This window comes from Platichthys flesus, chromosome 4, assembly GCF_949316205.1.
Source record: "Platichthys flesus chromosome 4, fPlaFle2.1, whole genome shotgun sequence".
Classification (NCBI taxonomy): Eukaryota; Metazoa; Chordata; class Actinopteri; order Pleuronectiformes; family Pleuronectidae; genus Platichthys; species Platichthys flesus.
The window spans coordinates 19565743-19588345 of NC_084948.1; the positions used below are offsets into that span (position 1 = coordinate 19565743).

General features: G+C 44.3%; 2 protein-coding genes across 2 annotated transcripts; both read left to right on the forward strand.

Moving 5' to 3' along the window:
• Positions 1 to 321: 321 nt before the first annotated feature.
• p2ry1 (purinergic receptor P2Y1) lies at positions 322 to 3415 on the forward strand. The gene is made up of 2 exons (XM_062386808.1): positions 322 to 718; positions 978 to 3415. The coding sequence occupies exon 2, from the start codon at positions 1007 to 1009 to the stop codon at positions 2066 to 2068; it is 1062 nt and encodes a 353-aa protein (XP_062242792.1). The 5' UTR covers positions 322 to 718; positions 978 to 1006; the 3' UTR covers positions 2069 to 3415.
• Positions 3416 to 19750: 16335 nt separating this feature from the next.
• Positions 19751 to 22379, forward strand: LOC133952085 (ras-related protein Rap-2b). The gene is made up of 2 exons (XM_062386366.1): positions 19751 to 20650; positions 21232 to 22379. Exon 1 carries the CDS (start codon positions 20038 to 20040, stop codon positions 20587 to 20589), a length of 552 nt encoding a protein of 183 aa, XP_062242350.1. The 5' UTR covers positions 19751 to 20037; the 3' UTR covers positions 20590 to 20650; positions 21232 to 22379.
• The last annotated feature ends 224 nt before the right edge of the window (positions 22380 to 22603 follow it).

The following is a 22603-nucleotide window of genomic DNA, read 5'->3' on the forward strand; positions in this document are numbered from 1 at the left end:
ATACTGTGTGTTGTGAAGTGACGGCAAATCAAAGCTAAATCAGATAAAAATGAATTTAATTCTGTACATCTTACGCACAATATTACCACAAATCTACACAAACTAAATCTTAAATGTTGCCATAGATAAAGACATGTCTGACATAACTTTTAAAGTCATCTTTATTCTTGATAATGAGGCGATTATTCACATTTCAACAGTCATCTCCCTCCCGTGCTGTGGCAGGTCACATCTGTCAAGGCGCCAATGGGAGGAGGGAGGATCAGAAAGAGCGCGTTTCGAGAAAAGGAAGCAGCTCAGTCTGTGGGTGCGTGTGTGTGTGTGTCAGTGTCTGTGTGTGTGTGTGTGTGTGTGTGTGTGTGTTGCGCGCACCTCCCCTCTCCATAACGCAACGAGCCTCCTCTCGCTTTACGCAGCCTGCTCACAATTCCTGCTTTTCGTGCCAGAGCCTGCAGCTGTCTCTGTTGCGTCCCTCTCCGCTGCCGCTTCTCTGGGAAACCGTCGCCTCTCTCGTGACGAGCCGACGCCAGACTTCTCCCTTCGAGAGTCCGCGTAAAAGCCGAAGGACATATCGCAACTTACCAACAATTTCCAACGGTGTTCGAGGAGGTGAATGAAGACACCTGACCGCCGCGCGTAACGCCCCATCCGCCTGCTGACTTAAATCCTTTCCAACTGTGAAGGCTACAGGAATGTGGAATAAAAATCTGTCTCAGCGGTGAGTGTTGCAATGTGGGTGTGCGTGCGTGTGTATGTGTGTGTGTTTGCGTGTGAATTTGATTGTGCGTTCAGCGACATTAACTTTGGAGCAGTGAACGCCGCCTCCTCATGCGCACCACTGCTCTGGCATGCAAACGCCATCGAAACCAAGCTGCCACACCGATCTGATCTGATATTCTGTGATCATGATTTAAACATTAAAACACCAAATGCAAGATAATAACATGTATGTGTCCTCATCTGTCCTTCCCCTGCAGAACAAAGACCCGCCTTTGCCCCTGACACCATGACCACGGACCTGAACTTAACCTCCCTGCTCAATGTCACGGATCTCCACAACCACACGAGAGGATGTTCCCTCACCAAGACCGGCTTTCAGTTCTACTACCTGCCCACGGTTTACATCATGGTCTTCATCACAGGGCTGGTGGGCAACAGCTTGGCCATCTGGATGTTCGTGTGCCACATGAGACCCTGGAGCAGCATCTCGGTCTACATGTTCAACCTGGCCCTGGCTGACTTCTGCTACGTCCTCTCTCTGCCCTTCCTCATCTTCTACTATTTCAACAAGACGGACTGGATATTCGGGGACGTCCTGTGCCGCCTACAGCGCTTCATATTTCACGTGAACCTTTACGGGAGTATTCTGTTTCTGACCTGCATCAGCGTCCACAGGTACACCGGCGTGGTGCACCCGCTCAAGTCTCTGGGTCGACTGAAGAAGAAAAGCGCGGTCATCACCAGCACGCTGGTGTGGGTGGTGGTCATTATGGCCATCTCCCCCATCCTGTATTACTCCAGGACGGGCTTGAAGCGTAACGCAACCACTTGCTACGACACCACCAGCGAGGATGAGCTACCAGGTTATTTCATCTACAGCATGACTTTGACTGTGTTCGGGTTCTGCATCCCTTTCATTATCATATTCTGTTGCTATGGCATGATCGTCAAAGCGCTGATCTGCAACGACATGAACAACGCGCCCCTGCGGCGGAAGTCCATCCACCTGGTCATCATCGTGCTGGCGGTCTTCGCCGTCTCCTACATGCCTTTCCACGTGATGAAGAACCTCAACATGAGGGCCAGGCTGTACTTCCAGGGCCCCGACATGTGCGACTTCAATAACCGCGTCTACGCCACCTACCAGGTGACGCGGGGGCTGGCCAGCTTAAACAGCTGCGTGGATCCTATTCTTTACTTCCTTGCTGGGGACAACTTCAGGAGGAAGCTGTCGCGGGCCACAAAGAAGACCTCGAGGAAGGGGGACACTGTGCTTCAGTCCAAGAGCGAGGAGACGGCACTCAACAGCCTGGCCGAGTATGTGGAGAACGGGGATCGGAGGCTGTGATTGGGCACCGCTGAGTGTCTGGCACTGGGTGTGGATCTCTATTAGCTTAAGAAAACCGGACGGACTCAGTATTAAATAAATAATTGCACTGTCCGGGACTGAAGGCTGTCTGTAGAATTTATCGGTTTATAGAACTGTAGGAAAAAGAGTTAATTTAACCTTGTGATAACAGTCACTCGTTTGCAGCCTGTCAGTGTTGATAACCTTTAGTACTGTATGGTCCCGTGCACGTATTGTACTCAAGCTGTAAGAGCCGTTACTCCTCGTTCTTACACTTTGTGTTCACTGAATGAACATTATGATCGGGCAGGACGGGGCCACAGGTTCCTATACAGGGAGTAATGCCCCACGCAATCCATTTGTCCAGGAAGTGAGAATGGATAGAACCTTCTCCAGCCACTGAACTGATGCTTAATCAATAGCTATTAAGCGGGTGGTAATTCTGTGGTTAAGGAGGTGTACCTTGGACGGCTTTTAAAAGTAAATGCACTGAAGGTGAGATTGCTGCATGGACGTGCCATGCAGACGTTGTAATGCGCTATGACCGGGGACTCTCTGCTCAGAGGACGACCTATCACTCCTCTTCTCGTTCTCCATCTATTACTGACTCGGCCAGGAACGTGGTCGACCAGTTTTTCATTTTGACAGCTCTGAGGTTAAGGGTCCCCGTTGTCTCTGGTACCACAGTCTCCCCCCCCCCCATCTCCTTGTCAACATGTTCCCTACAGAACAACAAAAGAAAAATACATACAGTATTTTTGTGTATATGATACTATGATGAATGTTGTTTTTTTTTTAAGTGTACTGTACAGAATGTCGTGACGTTCCAGACGAGTTTGTGTTGTCAACAGTTTTTTTGTTCAAGTCATTAAACCCAGAACCTTTGGTGCATGAGTTCAGTGTTAAATACAATCAGTGGCAGGTTTTAACGAACTGTTTCTTACAGTACAGGGATTATTCGCTTAAACACAAATACACATATACACAGACACACACACGCGCACTCACCTGCTATGTGACTCCATCAATATTGAAGATTGTTTTTCGTATAAGATACCTCAAAGTAAATTCTGCACTGTGTTTGGGCTTTGGTAGATAACCGTTGTTTTGTACCTGTTGTAGTAATTCTGGAGAAATTACTGTGGAGCTTTCTCTCTCTATATATATATATATAAATATATATATTTTACCCTGGACTCCATAGATGTTTGACGTCTCTACTAATACGTTTGTAAATCTGAAATGTGGTCATCGACTGTCACGAGAAAGGAAGTGAAACGCCTGTACAGGAAATCTGGGGCCACGTGTGTATCTTTGTCAATAAATCCTTTTTATATTTAAAACATGCCCGACAATGTGAGGAGGAGAATTCTTCGAAAAAATGTTGGGTAACTCTTTAAGACTCATGTTGACTGTTGTGAGTGAACGGACACTGTTGGCAACATTTGAGATTTGGCAATTTGCTGCTCCTCCTCTCCCTCTCTCTCCCTCTCTCTCTCTCTCTCTCTCTCTCTCTCTCTCTCTCTCTCTCTTGAGTGTGTGCTACCGTTAACTTTCTTTTCCAACACTGCCAGGAGGAAGTGAGGGGACGAGGGAGGAATACAAAGTGGCACCTTTTACTCCTGGCTTAATCCTAAGACAGCTTTTGTGTCCGTCACAATGGCGTGGCCTTATTGATGCGGACAGGGGGTGCGAGGCTGTTGCCAGGGCCTCTGGGCTGAGCTGTGATGTGGGCGCAGGAAACTGGCCGACACTCTTCCTCCAAACACGGCCTGCGAATACAAACGGCTTTTGATTTCCTGGCTTGAACGTGCACAGAGCATAGCCGGCTTCAACAAGTGTGTGTGTATATCTGTGTGTTGAAGAGCCCGGAGGCAAAGGAGACCTTATTCCACGAGGTGACTGCTTTGGCTTCTGTCGGTTGGTCACTGGTTGTCGTTTCATTGTCAAACGCAGCCACTGGGACATGCATATGCAACACAGGCATGTTAATACTCATGTATTTCTGTTTCTATTTGTGGGATACAGATCCTCTGTGCTCTGTGTACACGTGATTGGATACAGCCAGGGCCATATCTCTAGGCTGCGTCAGGGCTTTTGAGCCTCAGTGTCGAATCTTGACTTGCAGAAAGGTTGGGATGCTTGCCAGCGTCTCCTCCCTCGCTCCTCAGCCACCTTTCACCTCTTTTCTCTCACACCTCTCTATTCTAAATGCAGAGAAAAAGCCTTTCTTCCCTGTATTCCCCTTCGTCCAGGGGAGTATCTGAATAAGAATTCGGAGGAGAAGAGGTGGAAGAGTCGAGTGCGAGACACAAAGACAAAGTTTGTTTGTGCCTCTGTTCAGAGGAGGGGAGGGGGCCAGCAGTTTAATCACAATCAGGGCAGCTAAGCTCAAATACTCAGCTTTGTTCTCTGAGATTTACAGTCAGGGCTGGAACGAGCTCATCTATCACAGGGGCAACGGCGTTCTGAGCCAAAACGTACCGCGAACCACACAGAAACCCAACGTAATCAACATGCCAGTGGTGAGAAGCCCCTGATACAAACAGTTGGCACTGATGTGGTAAAGTTGCAAATTCCACTGCAGTCTATCGGCACCATGTGACACCAAATGAGAGAAAATAAACTCCCATGCACTGTATATAAATTCCACAATTGTTGCTATACAATTTTTGTGTTGTGCAATGTGTCATTATGTTATCATGCACTAACCTGAACATCAATGCTCCTGTATTGCATAAGACTGACACCGGAATAAATTACACTTGTGCATGTGCATGTTGTTTTTTGCACTGCCGAGGCTTTCGGCGGAGCCTCCAGATACCTTTACGGTAGTTCTTCAAGATAAAGTCACGCAACCAGTTAGGTGTTTTCCATCTCCAAGGGTTGAGTAAACATTCAAGGGAAATATTATTGTTCCCCGTCTCTCGGCTGCGGCGCTGCATCAGTGCAATGCTTTGATAGGGTATTAACATGTGTTTACTCGCTCGGATCAGGCATCAACCTACCACCCAGCCCAGAACCAGAGCGCTCATGCTGCATCATCGCACATATATGGTAACATCCGACTGTACTGACTGTACTGACAGTACATGGAACGTTAGTGTGAAGACATTTAATTTAAGGAAATATAGATTTCCCATTAATTAGAAGCCTGTGAGAGAGGAGCTGGACTCGGACCAAACTCTGCTGGTCAGGTTAGGAGAGCTCAAGCATCACTGACGGGCAAAATACTTGTGAACAGATTCGGGCTGTTGATGCCGGTCCACAATGCAAAGCTGCTCACCAGAGTATGTGTGTATCTATGCAGGTACACATCACAGGTGAGAATTACTGTGCGCGCAGATACGACTTCATCCATTTATGCTGTTGAACTTGACCACCCGTGCGTGACGGCGGGATGACAGTCTTATTGTAAACTATTTATCCATAATCATGTTCACAATCTGAGTCTGTAGGTTTGATCGTATGTGTCTGTGCTTGCGTGTGTCAGTTAGAGTCCGTCTGTCAGCAGGAGGATTTTCAAGGAATCCAAACCGGATTTAGTATCTCAGTGTATATACGCTCACAATGTTAATTTATCGACCGCATAATTTGAAACCCATTTAAACTGTTGTTGTGAAGTCTTGTCTGTGAATATTGTTAAATAACCTGCAATATACTTCTCTCAAAATTTCTCAAGATGAAAAAGAGGCGTCATAAGAAAAACTGCACAGTGGAATTTAGATATCATGTCCTCCACCTTTTTAAACAAAGAATAACATTTGCAGTAATATTTAAGTTTTTCTAAACAGGTATATATGTACAGTATGGTAAGACTTTACTTTTACTCAAGCAAAGACTCTAAAGCTGAATACTTCTGCTGGGTTGAACAGAAATCAGAAATAGTACTTTTTAGGACAACTCTTACAAAATAAAAGGTTTAATATTAATGAACACCAGAGCAGCAACCCAACATTTATAAAACAAATTAATGTCAATGAAAAATCGAAACCCAAGTAAAGAAAAATGAAGGAATATGAGTCTGGAAAACATATTCTGAAAAAATAGTTGAATCCAACGATCAAACAGTGACCCTCCATTTTGATCTTTTGTACCCATGACAACAGAACAATCCATCCTGTGGCCACCGTCCGCAGAAAGATGAAAAGATAAAAGACATGTTTGTATTAACAGCCGCACAGAATGAATGATGTGCCGCCAGAAGCACCGGTGTCCTGCGGTGACGCTGCTTTGACACAGAGCTTTTTGAAATGAGTCTTCGGCTCGATACGCTCGGCGTCGCCTCTGGTGCTCGTCTTCTCCGACACCGTGAAACGACTTCACGTCCATCATGTTGTCAGACGTCCATGTCTGCTCCAGCGTAAATGCTCGTCCAACACTTTTATGGACAAGTTAAAAAAAAAAATCCAAGGACACAGTTTGTTGACTGTTAAAATTACTGACACTGTAACCATAACATCAAACAAGGTTATTTTGAATTCTATAGGAAGTTTGATGTTATGCTCCAGGCTTGGACTGCTGCCAGTAACAGTGTTATTAAACTGGTATATAATACACGGATTAGAGCGATAAGGTGAGTGAGAGAGAGAGAGAGAGCGTGCGTGTGTGTGTCATAAAGTTTAGGATCGATATCTCTGCAGCCACTCCCACACGGCTTCTTGTTGATTTTCCGCTGCTGCTTGGCGCCGCCATAGATCAACATGAAGGATCGGCTCCCAGGCTGACGTTCCACTTTGATTTCCCACAACAGGGTCACAAAGATCAGGTGGTTTAACCTGGAGGATTATCTGAGGCTCTTAAAATTGGTATGGCTGGGTTCGTCCAAAAATGTCAAGTTGTTTTAATATCCCTATAGATTTCATGAGATACGCTGTAAATGTGAGCGGTAGAAGATAAAGCTGATGTTTCTCCTTTGTCAAATATCCCAGGATGCAGTGTTGACACGGATCCACGGGGCCGTGCGACGAGGGGTCTCCTCGGATCAGTTTTTTTTCTCAGACGGGCTGATAACGGTTATGAGACAGGAAGTGTAGCTTTGAATTGTGCCGAGGTTAAATAAAAGGGTGCCCGCTGCTCGGAGGGAGGAAGGATATGGAGGAGACGAGATAAGGCGAGGTGTTAGAACAAGATGCGCAGAACTAGGGCGACACCGAATGTGCTGTGGGCCCAGAAAGAAAACTAGTCTTCCGCAGAAAGACAAAAGACAGAAGGGCTATAAAAGGACACTTGGAGGTTGAGCAGTATGTCATCCTAAGGGTGAAGGATGAGGGAGGAAAAAAGGTGGACACAGGTAAAAATAGTAAAATGCAGAGGTGTTGTGAAGTAAAGGTTACAAACAAGGACTTATTATAGAGGAGGACAATCCCATCAATTACTGCACAGGGGTCTGTATATGTCCTGCTGCTCTGTTCTTCAGTTTAAATAATATTTAGCTTTTTGGTCTATTCGGTGTAAGAAACGTCCCCGACACACCCACTCGTCCACTGTGAACAGACATTGTCCCGCTACATACTCACATGAGTTCACATTTACATTTTCAAGTCTTTTACTGGGGTTCTGGTTGAAAAAGTTCCGGAAAATGTCAAGAGCACCCGACATTTGTATTCTCACATACAGCCCCTCATATGTCCGGACTTCGTTGTTGCACATATATAAAGCCAAATGTAATTTATGAGGCCAAAAAGTACATAGTTAAAAGAGATTATATAATACACAGGGCCGAATAGGAAGAGTGTGCAGTGAAAACAGCAGTGACTAATAAAAGAAGATGTTTTAAGAAGATAAGTACGAACACTCCCCCTGCAGCTTCTCTGTTGTGAGGCTACAGTAAAGGGTGATGAGCTGTGCACTCCACTGAGGAGCTTTTATTAGCTGGCAACCTGTCATTGTGCTGCAGGGAACAAGATGAATCTCTTAAGACCAAAAATGTACGTGCCAGCAGATTACAGCCATTGCTCCATATTCACAGTGGGTTACACAGAGTGAGGATAAACTTTGCGGCAAGGCTATGAGAAACCGAGCTAGGCTCACCACGTTCTTCTTCAGTGGTTCTTAGCGCGGTGTCAGGCAGGTCTCGATCTGCATGTGGACACACACAGACCTGTGTTTCTGGAAGGGATTAAGAGATCTCCGCACACTTTGTGTTACCTTTCGGTCTGAATGGTTGAATGGAACCGCTGGCTGAGTTCACGCTTTATAAGTTGAGATGAAATCATTATTTATAATGGCTCCTGTACACTTTCCAAATGTTATTGTGCTGAAATGATCAAACTGTGATCGTATTGTTTGTGGGGCAAAACAGAAGATTCACCATTTAACCAGTGGCTCATTTCCTAGTTTAACTCAGTTTGAGATCGATCATTGAACAGATTTTATAAATTCCATTCAACCAAAACAACTAACAATTATACCCTCGCCTTTTTGTGTCAATGGCCTGTATCTATACCATGGGTTAGAAAAAGGTGATTCTACAGGGTCTAAAATATTTGGATAAATGCTTTGCTTCCGTCAAGGAGGAATCATGTGCTGGAAAAATAAAATGTTAACAAAGAAATTGTTTTACAATCTAATTAAAAGCAGCAGCAATTATGAATAAAATTAAAAGCCGTGATAGCAGATCTCTTTTAAAGCCGACACATGGTGCAAATTAATATTTAACTCTGCCTTTTGTATTTGTCATTTAGCTTCTTCAAAGTAAATCCCTTCAAAGTTCTTTTTAATTCTTTGTCTGCATTATCTTGTCGCTTCCCCCCTCTTTTGTGTGTGTGTGTGTGTGTGTATGTGTGTGTGTGTGGGTGTGTGTAGTGGTAGATTCCTGCACATGCATACAGCTACTGTGCTTATGTACATTATGACTTCACATGTCCTGCGTTCACTGTTAATGATCCACCGCAGTTACAGCTGCTTTGTCAACAATATAACTTCCTGTGTGAGAGACAGGAGGTAAAACCAAGTGTTTCAGGCACAGGCTGAAAGGAGGAGCTGCAGCAATGGGCAGTACAAGGAAATTGATGCATTTCTGATCATCAGAGCATGTAAAACCTTTTCATGTGATAATACGATTTAAATTATCTACCTGAATATGAGCTTAATGTGTCTTCATTAAGATCAAACTTCTTCATCCTCCTGGTACAGAAAGAAAATGATTGAGACACGTTATTTTCTATGTCTAATGGGACATTTTCTTTAGTCCTTTCTCGCACCGCTTCCATGCTTTCTTTGAAATCTACTGACACATTCACATAATAGCATTCACAAATCAAGCCCACACACACGTTCAATCACACACCGCACACACACTTCTCCATTATCCCAAAAGAGACGGGAGTGCAGTGGAGTGCATTCTCAAGAAAACAGCTGAGAAAACACGTTGGCCTCTGAAGCTGCTGCACAACCACCTACACACAAATCTAGGAAGGACTCCCGACCACATTACATTTGTATTTTTCACATCCAGCACTTACATTGTGTTGCCGATTTGACCTCTCACCTTTCCCCTCCTGTCCATAAATCCTGCTCCTGACCTCCAACAGACAACCTCCCCTTCATTTTCTCTCAACCCTCAGCCTTGTTGTTCAGATTCTATTATCCCGTGCTGCTTGGTTGCCTCACCCTATTAATCCTCGCACTTCAGAGTGTGTATGTGTTTGTCAAGGTGCGTGTGTGTGTGTGTTTATAGATGTCTGCGTAAACTGTATGTGATACCAGTGTGAGAGTAACGGCCACCGTAACGTCTGCCAGTGATTAATGGACTGGGTTGAGGCACGACGTGAAAAATGGCAGCACACTTGCAGACACACACTCAGACGCACACTCACTGACCTGGCGCAGGTGTGCAGTGTGTCCCTCTGGATGAGGCTGCGTCTCACCGGGCTGTCTCACAGAGGGAAGTGAAATGGGGATGTAGTGGAAATAAAGTGGAAGTGATGCGCTTTTTAAAAAGAGCCGAGGAATCAGTAAAGAGGAAAATGATTGTGTGTGAAGTGAAGTGTAACCGTTAAGAGAGAAAACTGTCAGACAACCGTCACTGGATAATGCTTGAACTGTTTTTACCAACCTTTGTTTTCTCTCCTTGTGATTCCCCTCTGGGTAAAAACCCCTGCGTGTGTGTCTGTGTGTGTGTGTGTGTGTGTGTGTACGTGAGTGTGTGTGTGTGTGTCTGTGCACGCCTGTAAGCTGATCCACTTGTCCTGGATTCCCTGCTAAACTTAGCCAAGTGACTGTGGTCATGATTGAGTGGCCATCAGCATGGCTGGCTGAGCTGATCTTGGCCGTGAATGAGCCCTCCTGTCCGGGTGGAGGAGGCCTGACGGGTACCTGAAGCTTCCAGCATCGCCGATCTCACGCTACATGAACCCGACAATGAATATTGATCCAGCGGGGGGGGGGGGGGGGGGGGGGGGGCAGGGCTGGATGCCTGCGCTCCGAGCCACACAGGCTGCACTTCAAAGAGTCAATTTTGGCCTGTCTTCCATAGCTCGCCTCTGTTTCTGACCACCGGAGGCTGTTTCTTTTCCTTCTCTTTTCCTTTCATAAGATGCTGTGCAAAAGGGGATTCATTTGGAAATCCAGGTATAAATTGTGGTCCTATGAACTGAGACAATATGAAAAATCACATATATTTACCATGTGATTAACCTCTCATCTCTGTTGATCAGTGTTTCTCCAAACTCCATAAATCACATGTTACTCTTTCCAAATCGTTATAGAAAACATCTTTGCAGGCCACAGTTTAAAAGTGTAAGTAATACATGATTATTGATGGCTGGACTCCATTTAGCTGTAATAAAAAACTATGCAACAATCTGATCAATGATAAATCCAGAAAATGCAGTTGGTTTTAATGTGTCATTGACCTTTAACCCTTGCATACTGGTTCAGGTGTACGCCATGCAAAATATTTAGGTCAGTGAAACACCTGCAGAGCAATAAATCCTCCTATAGAAATGATCATGTAGGTCGACATGTGATATGTCAGCAGCCAATGAGAGGCCATACCCCACCTGACACTACACCTGCAGGTCTAAACACTCAAATCCTCACATGCTCTGATGGCGACGGTTATCCTCTCCCCATATTCCTACACACAGACTGTATGCTTAATCCCTGTAAGCTCCAATTGAAGTAGCATCTACTCCTCCTTGGGTTTTATAGGTACATTTATAGGTGAATGTACCACATCTAACTTATAATATATGCTAGATATATCTTAATAAAACATCTTCAAAGAGATACAAGTTGAGGGGAAATGAAACCCAACTGTGCACCAGTTGCTTTACTTCATGATTGTTAATGTGGTTTTTCAAACTTGATTCACAAGCTCAAGCTGATTTAGGGAGGATTTATGGATGATAAGTTCTAATAGTGCAGTTGGGAAAAATCTTAACAGTTTTTTACCTATCATGTCAAGAGATCCATTCCAATGACAACTGAGCAGACTCTATGTGCTGCTGAACAATATGAGATATGTTTAAAAGACACTGAAGAAGCTTTAAAATAGTGCTTTCGTTAGGACTGTCAAACTATTTTGTGGCTAATTTGTGGCCGTAAAATACTAAGTTGATTATTGAAATGACTCCCATTGAGCTCAGATTGAAAGAGTGCTGAAAACATGAGGAAACGGCTGGTTGCCGAGCAACCTGAGAGCGATGGCATGACTACAGGGGGTCACTGTGTCGGAGCAAGAAATGGTCTCACACTTCAGTTTTATAACAAGTTCATTCGTGACCTTTCTTTAAATTAGCCATGAACAAGGACTAACTGTGCCCCTGCTGCCGATCTCACCAGGAACTCCGAATGACTGCATATGAGGTGAGATGATTTAAAGATATAACGTAACAATCCTTTATTAAAATGCTTTAAAACAACTTGATCTGTGTTATATATTTTGTTGAGTTGTGTACTTATACAATGCAAAATTATTAACGATCAAACCCAGAGAAATCCCCAAATTTGATTCAGGGTCTTGTGACTTTTCATTTCTAATGTGTTTGTGTTTTTATTACGTCTTATCCTTTGTTTCCGGGCAAACACCATTTGCTCCAATGTGTAAAAAACTTCCATTACATCATCCGTGAACAGGATCTGCCTCTTGAGTCACACCGGGTCGATTTGCATTGGCAATAGTAGTGAAGACAACGACTCCCATGATCCCACACTGCTTCACTACGTTTTCAAACTAGGTCTTTTCTTATCGTTTTGAATGGGAAACTCCTATCAGCCGAGACTAACTATTGTACCTTTAATTGTGTCTATTTGAAGTCTTGAATGAAAGTGGACCCTGAGCCTTTCTAATTCCAATCCCTATTCACTGTGTGCGTGTGTGTGCATGTGTGTGTGTGTGTGTGTGTGTGTGTGTGTGAGCATATGCTAGAGAATTGCTTTTTTTGAATGGATGAATTGTTCCCTCTATGTTATCAGTAATTACGTTGCTGCTGGGACTCCATTGTTTTCTCTTTTCCTCCCTCTGGCCACAGCGCCGAGCCCTGCACGTTAACGCATCCTCAGAATGTCGTCCGCTCATGACAACTGTGTTCACATCTGCCCGAGGTCCTCGCGAGAAACTGCTGCGGCCTCCAGACGCGACCTTGGCGCACCAGATCGTGAAAAGAACACACTGGCTTTCAGCCCCCTCTCCTCTCCTCACGGTGAACTTCCTCCCCGCTGTCAGCTTCAGTGAGGAAGTGAGAATGTCAGACTCTGTGATGATGATGGCCGCTGTGACTCTCAACCCCTCAACTTTGACCCCCCCTGTATTGAACTGGATGGAACTGTATGTATTATTAATGACGGCCAAATTCCACACATGAAAGGCTGGCATTGTGGGCTGGATGAAAGGCCCAGTGTCTGTTCTCTCTCTCCGTCCCCCTGATTCTTTCTATTTGCTGTTTCCTTCTGTGTTCTGCTCTCCGTCTTGTCCTACACATCATGTGTGCTCTTGTTCTCTCTTTTTTAAAATTCATTTTCTAATTAGTTCAGTTGAGAAGCTGCATGTCACTGTCAATGACTCCATCGGTTTGTCTCCACACTGTTCCGGCTTTGTTGCTGCACACAATGGCTTTTTGTCTTTCCCCTGCGATGTCATCTCAGCAGACAAATCCTCCTCTTGCTAATTTTGTGCGTTACGTTTGTGTCACATTCAGAGTTGTGCAGCCCTCTGTAATAAAAATGTATCACCAAAGCACGTTCTGATACAAATCAAAACACAATCAAAAATCCTATTAGTGGTTAATTCATATGTGAGCTTCCGTGCATTTCTCCTTCATGTGGAAAATGACACACACGCTGCACATTTCACAGCCACAGTGTCATCTCTCACCTGAACCTGAGTTAAGAAAAACAGCTCAACTCACGATTAGATGCAAGTCTGCTGCCCTCTGCTGGACAAAAGGCGTCATTGCAGAAAGGAGAGGCAGATCTTAGTCTTTCTTCCTGTGGTTTTACTTTGAGCAAATAACTTGTATGATGATAATTTGATTTGAAAAGTTCTCAACCCCAGTTTGCGAACCGCTGATCTTTTCTACGACACCCCCTCTGATATTTTTCTGTCTCCTTTTGGATCTAAAGAGGGATAATACTTAGTTATTGTGTTGGTTCAGGGCACTCGTCTTAGTCCTATTCTCACCTTTGTGCAATTGTGTGCACAAAATAATAAAATTTACATTTTACATTTACTGTATCGGACTTCTGAAACATTTAAAATACATTTGTTGACTGTCAAGCTGTTAAAAAATGTTTTAATTCTTGACCATCTAAATGGTCAAGAATCATCTAAATGGTCAAGAATTAACTTTAAAAAACGCATCACATCAACCTCAGAACCAAAACAACATGTCGAACACCTCAGGTGACCCTGAAGCACTGTGATGGGTTATCAGCTAGAGATAAACCAGGAGGGGATCCAGATGTTATTACTATCCACAGCGTATATATAAATGTGTTATTATGTGTAATGAGTAGCACTTGATAATAAACACATAGCTTTTACAAGTGTTGCTTCGCAGCTGTTGATCATAATCACAGTAAGGCCATGGAAACTATTTGATCCACCCGGTCCTCTGATGCTACTGGAAAGATGAATGGGCATCCCACCCCCCTATCTGAATAATTTATCAGTCAAAACACTCACATGGCCACAGAGGACGAGTTAAAATAAAACCTATGAAAACAGATTAATTAACTCAATGTCAGAAGGCTATAAACACAGCATATAACATTTGGCCACGAGTCTGTCCTCTTTGAAATATCTGCCTGATAATCGTTGTGTGAAAGGCCTCAGAGTCCCAGTGGGAGAAAATACATCGGAGAGGCCTCATTCCCCCTCATTAATTAGCTCAAGTCACTCAGACGTTTTAATTAGTCTACCGTCACTCTCACCGGGGCGGGAGTGAGGGTTTAGGACCCGTCACCGTACATCAGATGGTGTTGTTGAAGATCTTCAGCGGTTACTTAATGGATCACACAGGGACGGTCCTCGGGCTATTTCAAGCGATTTCAATTAGAGCGTGCTGGGGACGATATGAGATGGGAGTGGAATAAGGTGAAGTGCAATGAGCCGAGGCCCCTTGGTGGAGGTTATAAGGAGCCGTGACCGGGAGGAGAGCTGAGAACTGAGGATTGAGAAAAGTTTCAGTCAAAGCAAACAAAGCAGAATAGAGACCTTTTTTCTTTTCATTTGAAACGACTGATTAGAATTGAACGCTCTCGGCTGCCACGATCAATATCTTACATCGACAGTGGGTCAAATGACTTTGTGTGTGTGTCTGTCTGTCTGTCTGTGAATGTGTGTGTTTGGGTGGGTGTGGGTGTGAGTGGGTGTGTTTGGGTGTAGATGTCAGTAATCAGATAACCATAACCCAGAAGATCAGAGTTAGTTTCTAAATGATAATCATTTAGAAACTAAATAACCAGCGAGTTCCCCTCAGACGCATGGAGACCAAACACAGAGCTAAAAGGAAAATGCTGATTCGACTTGCATTAGCTTATTGGCCAGAAACACACATCCCAATGAATGTGCATGCTCCTCTGTATTTGCAGGTGAAGGCTCACTGTTTGCTACATATTGAAACATTTTACCAGTGGACAGGCAGGAAAAGTTTTGAAAAAATGCTGGGAACAATTATCTCAGACATTTGCAGGGTTATGTTTTAAAATTGTTGTCTAAAAGACTTACGCACATGTCCATTGAGAGATTTCATCCACAAAGCTTCCTGTGTTGCTGTGATCGTTCTTCCTCTCCATACTGCCTAATAAGTAGAGAGGCCAAAATCCTTTGTCCTCATTCTGGGCAAACATGACATAAGACTTCAGCTGGTTGCATTAAATATTACAGTTACAGCATTTTCCAAAGGAACATTTGAAAAGGTTAACAGTCTGAAAGTTATCTCTGGATTTCACACGTTGCTGAGCTGCAGTCGAGGCACAATAACAAGTGAGCCAATCAGCTATTTCAATGTCCATGAGGGTGTATATATATTATGATTTACAGTAGTGAGATAAAGTCGTTTTTCTGTGTTTACAAAAAGCTAGAACCTAGCATAATGGGTGCATACCATCGGCTGATTAAATGACCATTTCTATCTAATTATCGAGCGTGTGTGAAAATAAAATCTGCCGTGAAAGCACAGCCTTGTCCTTATATCAGAGGTGCTCGCTCTCACAGATGTGACAATCCACATCTCAAGGCTTTTAGGTCATGTTACCCCTCACCCCCCATGGGGGGGGGGGGGGGGGTTGTCTTTGTATAGAGCTGTGGCTTGTTGTTTGTTAATGGGATGTTAGGAGGGGCTGACTTCAGGGCTCTGGAAAAGAACAACCACATGGTGGGCCAATCCACATATTTCACTGAATGTCACCCAGGGCTGAAATTTTGATTTCAAAGGTGTGTGTGTGTGTGTGTGTGTGTGTGTGTGTGTGTGTGTGTGTGTTTGTGTTTGTTGCGGGTTGGTTTGTTTTTCAGATACCTCTACCCCAACAAAACCTAGCATGTTTTTACGTTTATAGCAAAATATGGGATACAAGGGATGAAGTTGATTTATTTGTATTTATTATTGAAGGTAGATTAATGCACTCTGCAGCTAGAGGGATAATACTGCTATGATATCTGATATCTGCCCTAGGCCACAAAGCAATGTGAGTATGAACTAACTGTAACCCAATATCAATGAGTGAATTTATTCTGAAACTAGAGCTCTGATGCTTTGTACCTTTTAAAAAGAAAGTAAGTGTTACTTTGAAGTAATGTGTTTACTATGGTGTCGTATCTATTTCTTTATTACCTCCGCTAAGGGGGTTTTGATTTCATCTCTGTCTGTTTATTTGTTTAATAACATTCTGAGGCGGATCAAGGAATATTTACTATTTTTCTTTAACATTTCAAGATTGTTTTTTTTTTGTTTCTTACATTGTCACTGATTTCCCGGGTAATAAAAACCCATTGATCTTTATGATAAAAATCAGCCATGTTGAGAGAACTGTTATCAATAAGTGTGTTGAATGTGTTTGTTTGTTTGTTTGTCGGCAGGATTGTGCAAAAACTACTGAACAGATTTCCCACTAAACACGGTGAAAGGATGGGACATGGGCCAAGAAAGAGCCCATTGAATGTTGGAGCGGATCCGGAAAAAAGGGCACAAACAGGATTCTTTCCCTTCTTTTCTTTAACAATGATGTTTTTCGAAATTTTTACTGATTTCCCAGGGAATCATATTGTCTTATAAAGGGACTGTTGGGCCTCGGTGGAGGTTTGCTCTGTACTGAGGGCACGTCTAGCTCTACAATGAATAGTTCTCACTCTTCATACAGACTGTAAAAGGTGGTGTTCATTTGCATTTGCATGTGCCTCCATATCTGTGTCGGTGTATGAAAATCTTGTCTTTTGTGGATCATCACTATTACATATCCTTTCACCTTCAACCATCAGCGTGATACTGACTCACAAATCTGCTTTTTCATTCAGCGCACTGCATGAGTGTTGAAACGCTGGTGGTGATTTGTAGATGAATTAAAACCGTATTGATCCGGCAGAGTTTTCCCAGCCGTCCCTCGAGGTGACGAGGTCACGACCGTGGTTTAGTCATCACCGCGCTCTGCCCATGGGCATTGATTGGAAACAGTGGTTATTTCACAGCTCACAATATGACAAAATGGTGAACCCGTGCACACCCACACAAACAAAGAAATGTGATGACTTCAGTAATCAATTTTATTGCAGGCTTATCACATGCTGTTTCCACACGGATTAAAGATTTCGACACAAGTCATGAGTCATGCATAACTTCCAGATTGTGAGTAAGTCTGAGAAACAGCTGAGAGAACAAACAGCTTTACTTCCTGGTGAGCGTCGTTCAGATATCGGTGGAAGGGTTAGGAAGAAGAGAAATTAAGAAGGAAATTAAGATTTATCTGATACTGAGTCACATCGAGAAAAACAAATGAAGCACTCGGAGCGTTTCGACAAAAGGTGAATAATGTGTCACATGTGCGGTCGGGCTTCACAGGAACAGTGACATGAGTCACTTCCTCTTTGTTGGGTCATATTGTGTCATATTGTGTATCTCACAACATTCGTCTACTGAATGGCTTTTTCTTGATTGTGTTTTAGCTGTTAATTATGTTTCTTATATCCCTTGGTTTTGACGTCACTTTTAGAAGATGTTGTATTTTTGTATCTGTTTGATTTTAGATTTTTAGATTATATAATTTGTTGTCTCTGATTATAAATGACATTCGCTTTTTCTCGTTCACGTCTTGTTTGTATTTGTACTTTTTGGGAAACACTTTGTAACTGCTTTATAATTAAACGTATAAGCGTCGTTATTGGTTATGTTTATGATTACTATTTATTATAAACTATATTTCATACCTTTATTTCATCACGTCTTGATTGCGGCGACAGCCTTTTTTTACTTGCCTGAATAGAAAATCTGTAGAGCGGCTTCAGACAGTAAAGGAGCTGCCAGGTTTTTAATCAGAGTGAACATGTTGGAACATATCACCCCTCTTTCAGCCTCTCTACACTGGCTTCCAGGACGTTTTAGAATTGACTCCTCATTAAATCACAGATCTTTTATCCCCATACAACCCTGCTCGCACTTTGAGATCCTCTGACCATTTAACTGTTCCAGATTCTCGGCTGAATTCTAAAGGCTGCTTCACACCAGAGGATAATTGGGGCGATTTTAGACCCAATTTGCCCCTTCCAAGAATGGTGGCGGCGTTTCGGACTGGAGGTCATTCGGTGCCGATTATATGGCCAAATAAATGTTCAACAAGTGTTGGGGGTTTACGAGTAAGTCGGAGCCTCCCAGATCCCTGAGAGAGGGTGAGAGCGAGCTGACCACAGGCGTCATCAACCGGACGCTGCCTACTTGTACAGCTGTGACTAAAAACACCCAGGATTTGATCCATAGATTACTTTTTTCTCGTTGCAAAAAACAGACACACGACACTGGTCCTCCTCCATGTTTGTTTTTGTTCTTAAGTAACTTATAATCACACAAGTGTTCCACACTCCAGTTCAGAAGGCTAATGCGGTAATGCACCCAAAGGTTGTTAGCCAACCGCCATAAAAACACTGATGAAGAAGAAGTAGATATCATGACTTTCTGTGATATTTGTAAAGTCTCTGGAAGTGCCACTGTGAAATTGTTTCTTATAAAGAGCAAGTGTGTTGTGTGACGTTCGGGCCAAATCGTCCAAATCGAGGCTGTGGAACACAATGCCCGGAGGAAATATGTTACGCTAAAGTATGTAGCCTCCTTTGAATCAAAGCTTAAAACATTTTGTTCTGCATTCCAAGATTTTACCTTATTCTAGTTTGTATTGCTCTAATGGGTGGTCAAGCTTAGATCCTGCTGTTTTTATCCCTTGATTCATTCTTTGATACTTGTTTTTCTCATTTCCACTTGAGTGTCTTTTATCTGTGACGCACGATGCAACTTTGTTTTGTAAAAGTGCAGTGTCATCATAATTAAAGAGGATTACTCATCGTTTGTTGATTCCCAGGGGTGGAAATACACAGGTTTATCTCTTTTAATACACCAAAACTTTTTCGAAATCCTTTGGAAACACTGGAAACTTATGTGAGGAAGCCGCTAACAGTTCACTGGAGTTGAAGGAAGACCCGGGGTTGCATTGAGAGGAGTTGGGCAATGGGCTGACGGCACAGGCTGCAGCAGACTGAGGCCTTTCCAGTAAGTTACGAGAGAGTGACTCAAACTGTAGTGAGCCCGAGGATCATCGATGTCGAAACTAAGGTGTGGCGGGACTGCGTGGGTTCTGAGGGCAGCTGAGGAGCTGACTGTGCGATAACAGCCGCACTGCACCTTTAACTCCGGAGAGCGAGTCCGTGACGTGGGACGTAGACTGCGTGCTGTGGGCAGGAAGAGCTCAGCAGCAAGTTGCCTGTCGTTACCACGAAGTACACAGGATATGAATAACTTGCTTTCAACATAAAACACCTGCGACATTAAAAACTATCATAAATGTATAATTTATGCATAATTTCTGAATTTTAATTAGTATTTTTGTAAGCGTTTGATTCAAAAGGTGTCAAAAGCGCAGTTGGGTTGACTGTTCAAGTAGTATTAACGCTGTTGAAGTTTTATTTTGAAAGCGCACACAGGAAAAGGGGCGCCTCGGCTCCGCCCGGCTTGACTCCACCAAAGAGAGCAACGGGCTCTCGGTGGCTACTTGAACGAAAACGGGGGAAGCTTGTTGAAGAACCGGCTGGGTCCGACGTCCGGAGCCCAACATGTCACAATACAGATGCTGAGCGCGGGTCCGACACCGTATCTACCCACCGAGCGGCAGTAGCTGACGGCCACGCCCCGTACCCATCGACCGGGAGCCCGGAGAAATCTGCCGGCGGAGACGCGACGGCGAGCGGGCGGAGAAGCCAGCAGGGCGGCTAGCGGAGAGGAAGCAGGAGTGTCGGCGGCTCTCTGGGGTCGGGGAGGGGGGGAACCATGAGAGAGTACAAAGTAGTGGTGCTCGGATCCGGTGGGGTCGGGAAATCCGCGCTGACCGTCCAGTTCGTGACGGGCTCCTTCATCGAGAAGTACGACCCCACGATAGAGGACTTCTACAGGAAGGAGATCGAGGTGGACTCGTCCCCGTCCGTGCTGGAGATCCTGGACACGGCGGGCACCGAGCAGTTCGCCTCCATGCGGGACCTGTATATCAAGAACGGCCAGGGCTTCATCCTGGTCTACAGCCTGGTGAACCAGCAGAGCTTCCAGGACATCAAGCCGATGCGGGACCAGATCATCCGGGTGAAGCGGTACGAGCGGGTGCCGATGATCCTGGTGGGGAACAAAGTGGACCTGGAGGGGGAGAGGGAGGTGTCGTCCGGCGAGGGGAAGGCGCTGGCGGACGAATGGAACTGCCCGTTCATAGAAACTTCAGCCAAAAACAAAAGCTCCGTGGACGAACTGTTCGCGGAGATTGTCCGACAGATGAACTATGCCTCCACTCCGAATGGCGACGACCAGTGCTGCTCGTCCTGTGTCATTCTTTAAGAAAAAACCAACGAGGACGGCTTCCAGTTTTATTCTTTGCTCGGTTTTTCAGTTTGCAATGGTAAGTGGAGACACCCCCGCATGTGCACCGCCATGTCGATTTACTAGGTGACACCACATAAACAGTTGTTATTATTGAACTCCTTTATTAGCACATGTCCATATTGAGTCCAGGGAAGTCAACAGCACCACACCGGAAGTTTGCTCAACTGGGTCAACGGTGATGCTTCCCCTTTAGTTCTTTAGTCTCTATGGACATGAGCTGTAGTTTTTTGCTGCTCACTCAAAGCCAGGACACTTGCAGTCTATTGTTTTGCTGAGCAGACCCGAGTGGGCATGTGTCATTTTGCAGAACTGGATGGACGAGGCCATGACTTGACTTTATTGGGTTTACCAAGTTTCCTGGTTGAGGTTGTGCACCATCGAACAGCTGCTCACTGAAATGGGGAGGACAGGAGTTGGGGGAGATTCCAGTGTTTCTTGTACAGCCTACAATCATAGATCAGCAACTTAGTTTTTGTTTTTTATGGTTGAGCCAAGCCCAGAATTAGCCAACGTTTTTCCTCCATGTTTACTCAGAGGTAAACTCATTCATGATTTTTTTGTGTTTTTCTCTCTCTCCCTCTCTCTTCTTTGTGGCAGTGTGTTGCAGCAAGTGTGTACTGTGGAGCTCTTCTTCGTGTCTCACCCCGGCCTTGGAGGAAAATGAAGGCAGGAATGCTGCAGGGGGGACGAGGAGGAGGGAGGGGGAGCAACTGAGACGGAGGGAGGGGTCCACTCTTCAGGAATTCTGCTGGGTTGGAGTAATCTTTTGCTGCACGATCAGTGTCCACCGTCGATGTCAACACAGTGTCAGACCCAGAGTTTCAGCAGTGACACCCTCCTCCCTCACCAGCTCCCAACTGTACTCCCGACTGGAACTAAACCCCAATGGAAAAGAAATGGAGGGCAACACTTAGAGACTCATAAATGGATATTTCTGTATAAGACGAAGACACAGAGAGAAAGAGAGAGAGAGTATATTTTGTTTAAAAGACTGCACAGTCCGGGGGATGCTAAAGATAAAGGTGACGTCTCTGCCTAACCCGCTTCGGAGCAACGCTCCGCAACGCTTAAAATCCTATTTTTCTCCAAAGTCAAAAGAAATGGACGAATTTATCTGCTGGTGGAGTAAACGTGATGCGAGCCACTTTTCTTCTTTTTTCCCTTCATCTCTACTTCAAGTGTGCGAGAGGACCTTTTTAACTGAAGTGACACAGGGATGGCGACCCGCTCGCCCTCGTGTCGAGTGCCTTTCCAAAACAAATCAGCTGTTCAGATTTAGTGCCAACCTTCATGTTTCACCAAAAGAACTGTTCCAACGTGGCAACCCACAAACTAGTGAACTGTTCTGGATAATCTCGTAAGGGTGGAGGCTGAAAAAAGAAAAACACAATAGGCTTTTTGTTAATGGAATGGCGGTTTTCTGTATGTTTTTACGTTTTGCCTTTTTGAAGTCTGCGGTGTTCATTTAGCAATGTCTGCTAGGTCTGGCCAAACCTATATCTTGAAACGAACAGGTACTGGAACCCCCCTAGAGGTGGTGACAACATCAGACGCTGCCAGACCACTTCAATCAAAGGAAATCTGTTTGTTCTCTTTATTTTTGTTGTTTTTAACAGGAAATGTGATGATGTACCGTTGACAAATCTAACCTGATTGTAAGTTTAATTTCAGACCAGCCTTTTAACAGTGGGCTGTCTGTTTTGAAAACAAGACTTTTAATACAAATTGCATTTTTTTTAAAGAAACCAGGCTGTCTTTTCTCTCTTTTGTCCACCTGTTTTCAGCTTTTTATCACAATGGCTAATTGCCAGTTTGCTGAGCCTAAACAATGTTGTCATGGGCAATTTGGACAGGAGTGTGTCATTTGGTAAAACACCAGCTTTGTATGTTTGGATACACAAAAATAGTGGGATTACTTTAAATGCCCCAAAACAATGCAGTACTTAAAAAAAGTAAATGTTTTTTTGTG

What these genes read in the sequence shown, in the direction of transcription:
- p2ry1 (XM_062386808.1), top strand. Translation starts at nt 1,007, where the DNA reads ATGACCACGGACCTGAACTTAACCTCCCTGCTCAATGTCACGGATCTC.
- LOC133952085 (XM_062386366.1), top strand. Translation starts at nt 20,038, where the DNA reads ATGAGAGAGTACAAAGTAGTGGTGCTCGGATCCGGTGGGGTCGGGAAA.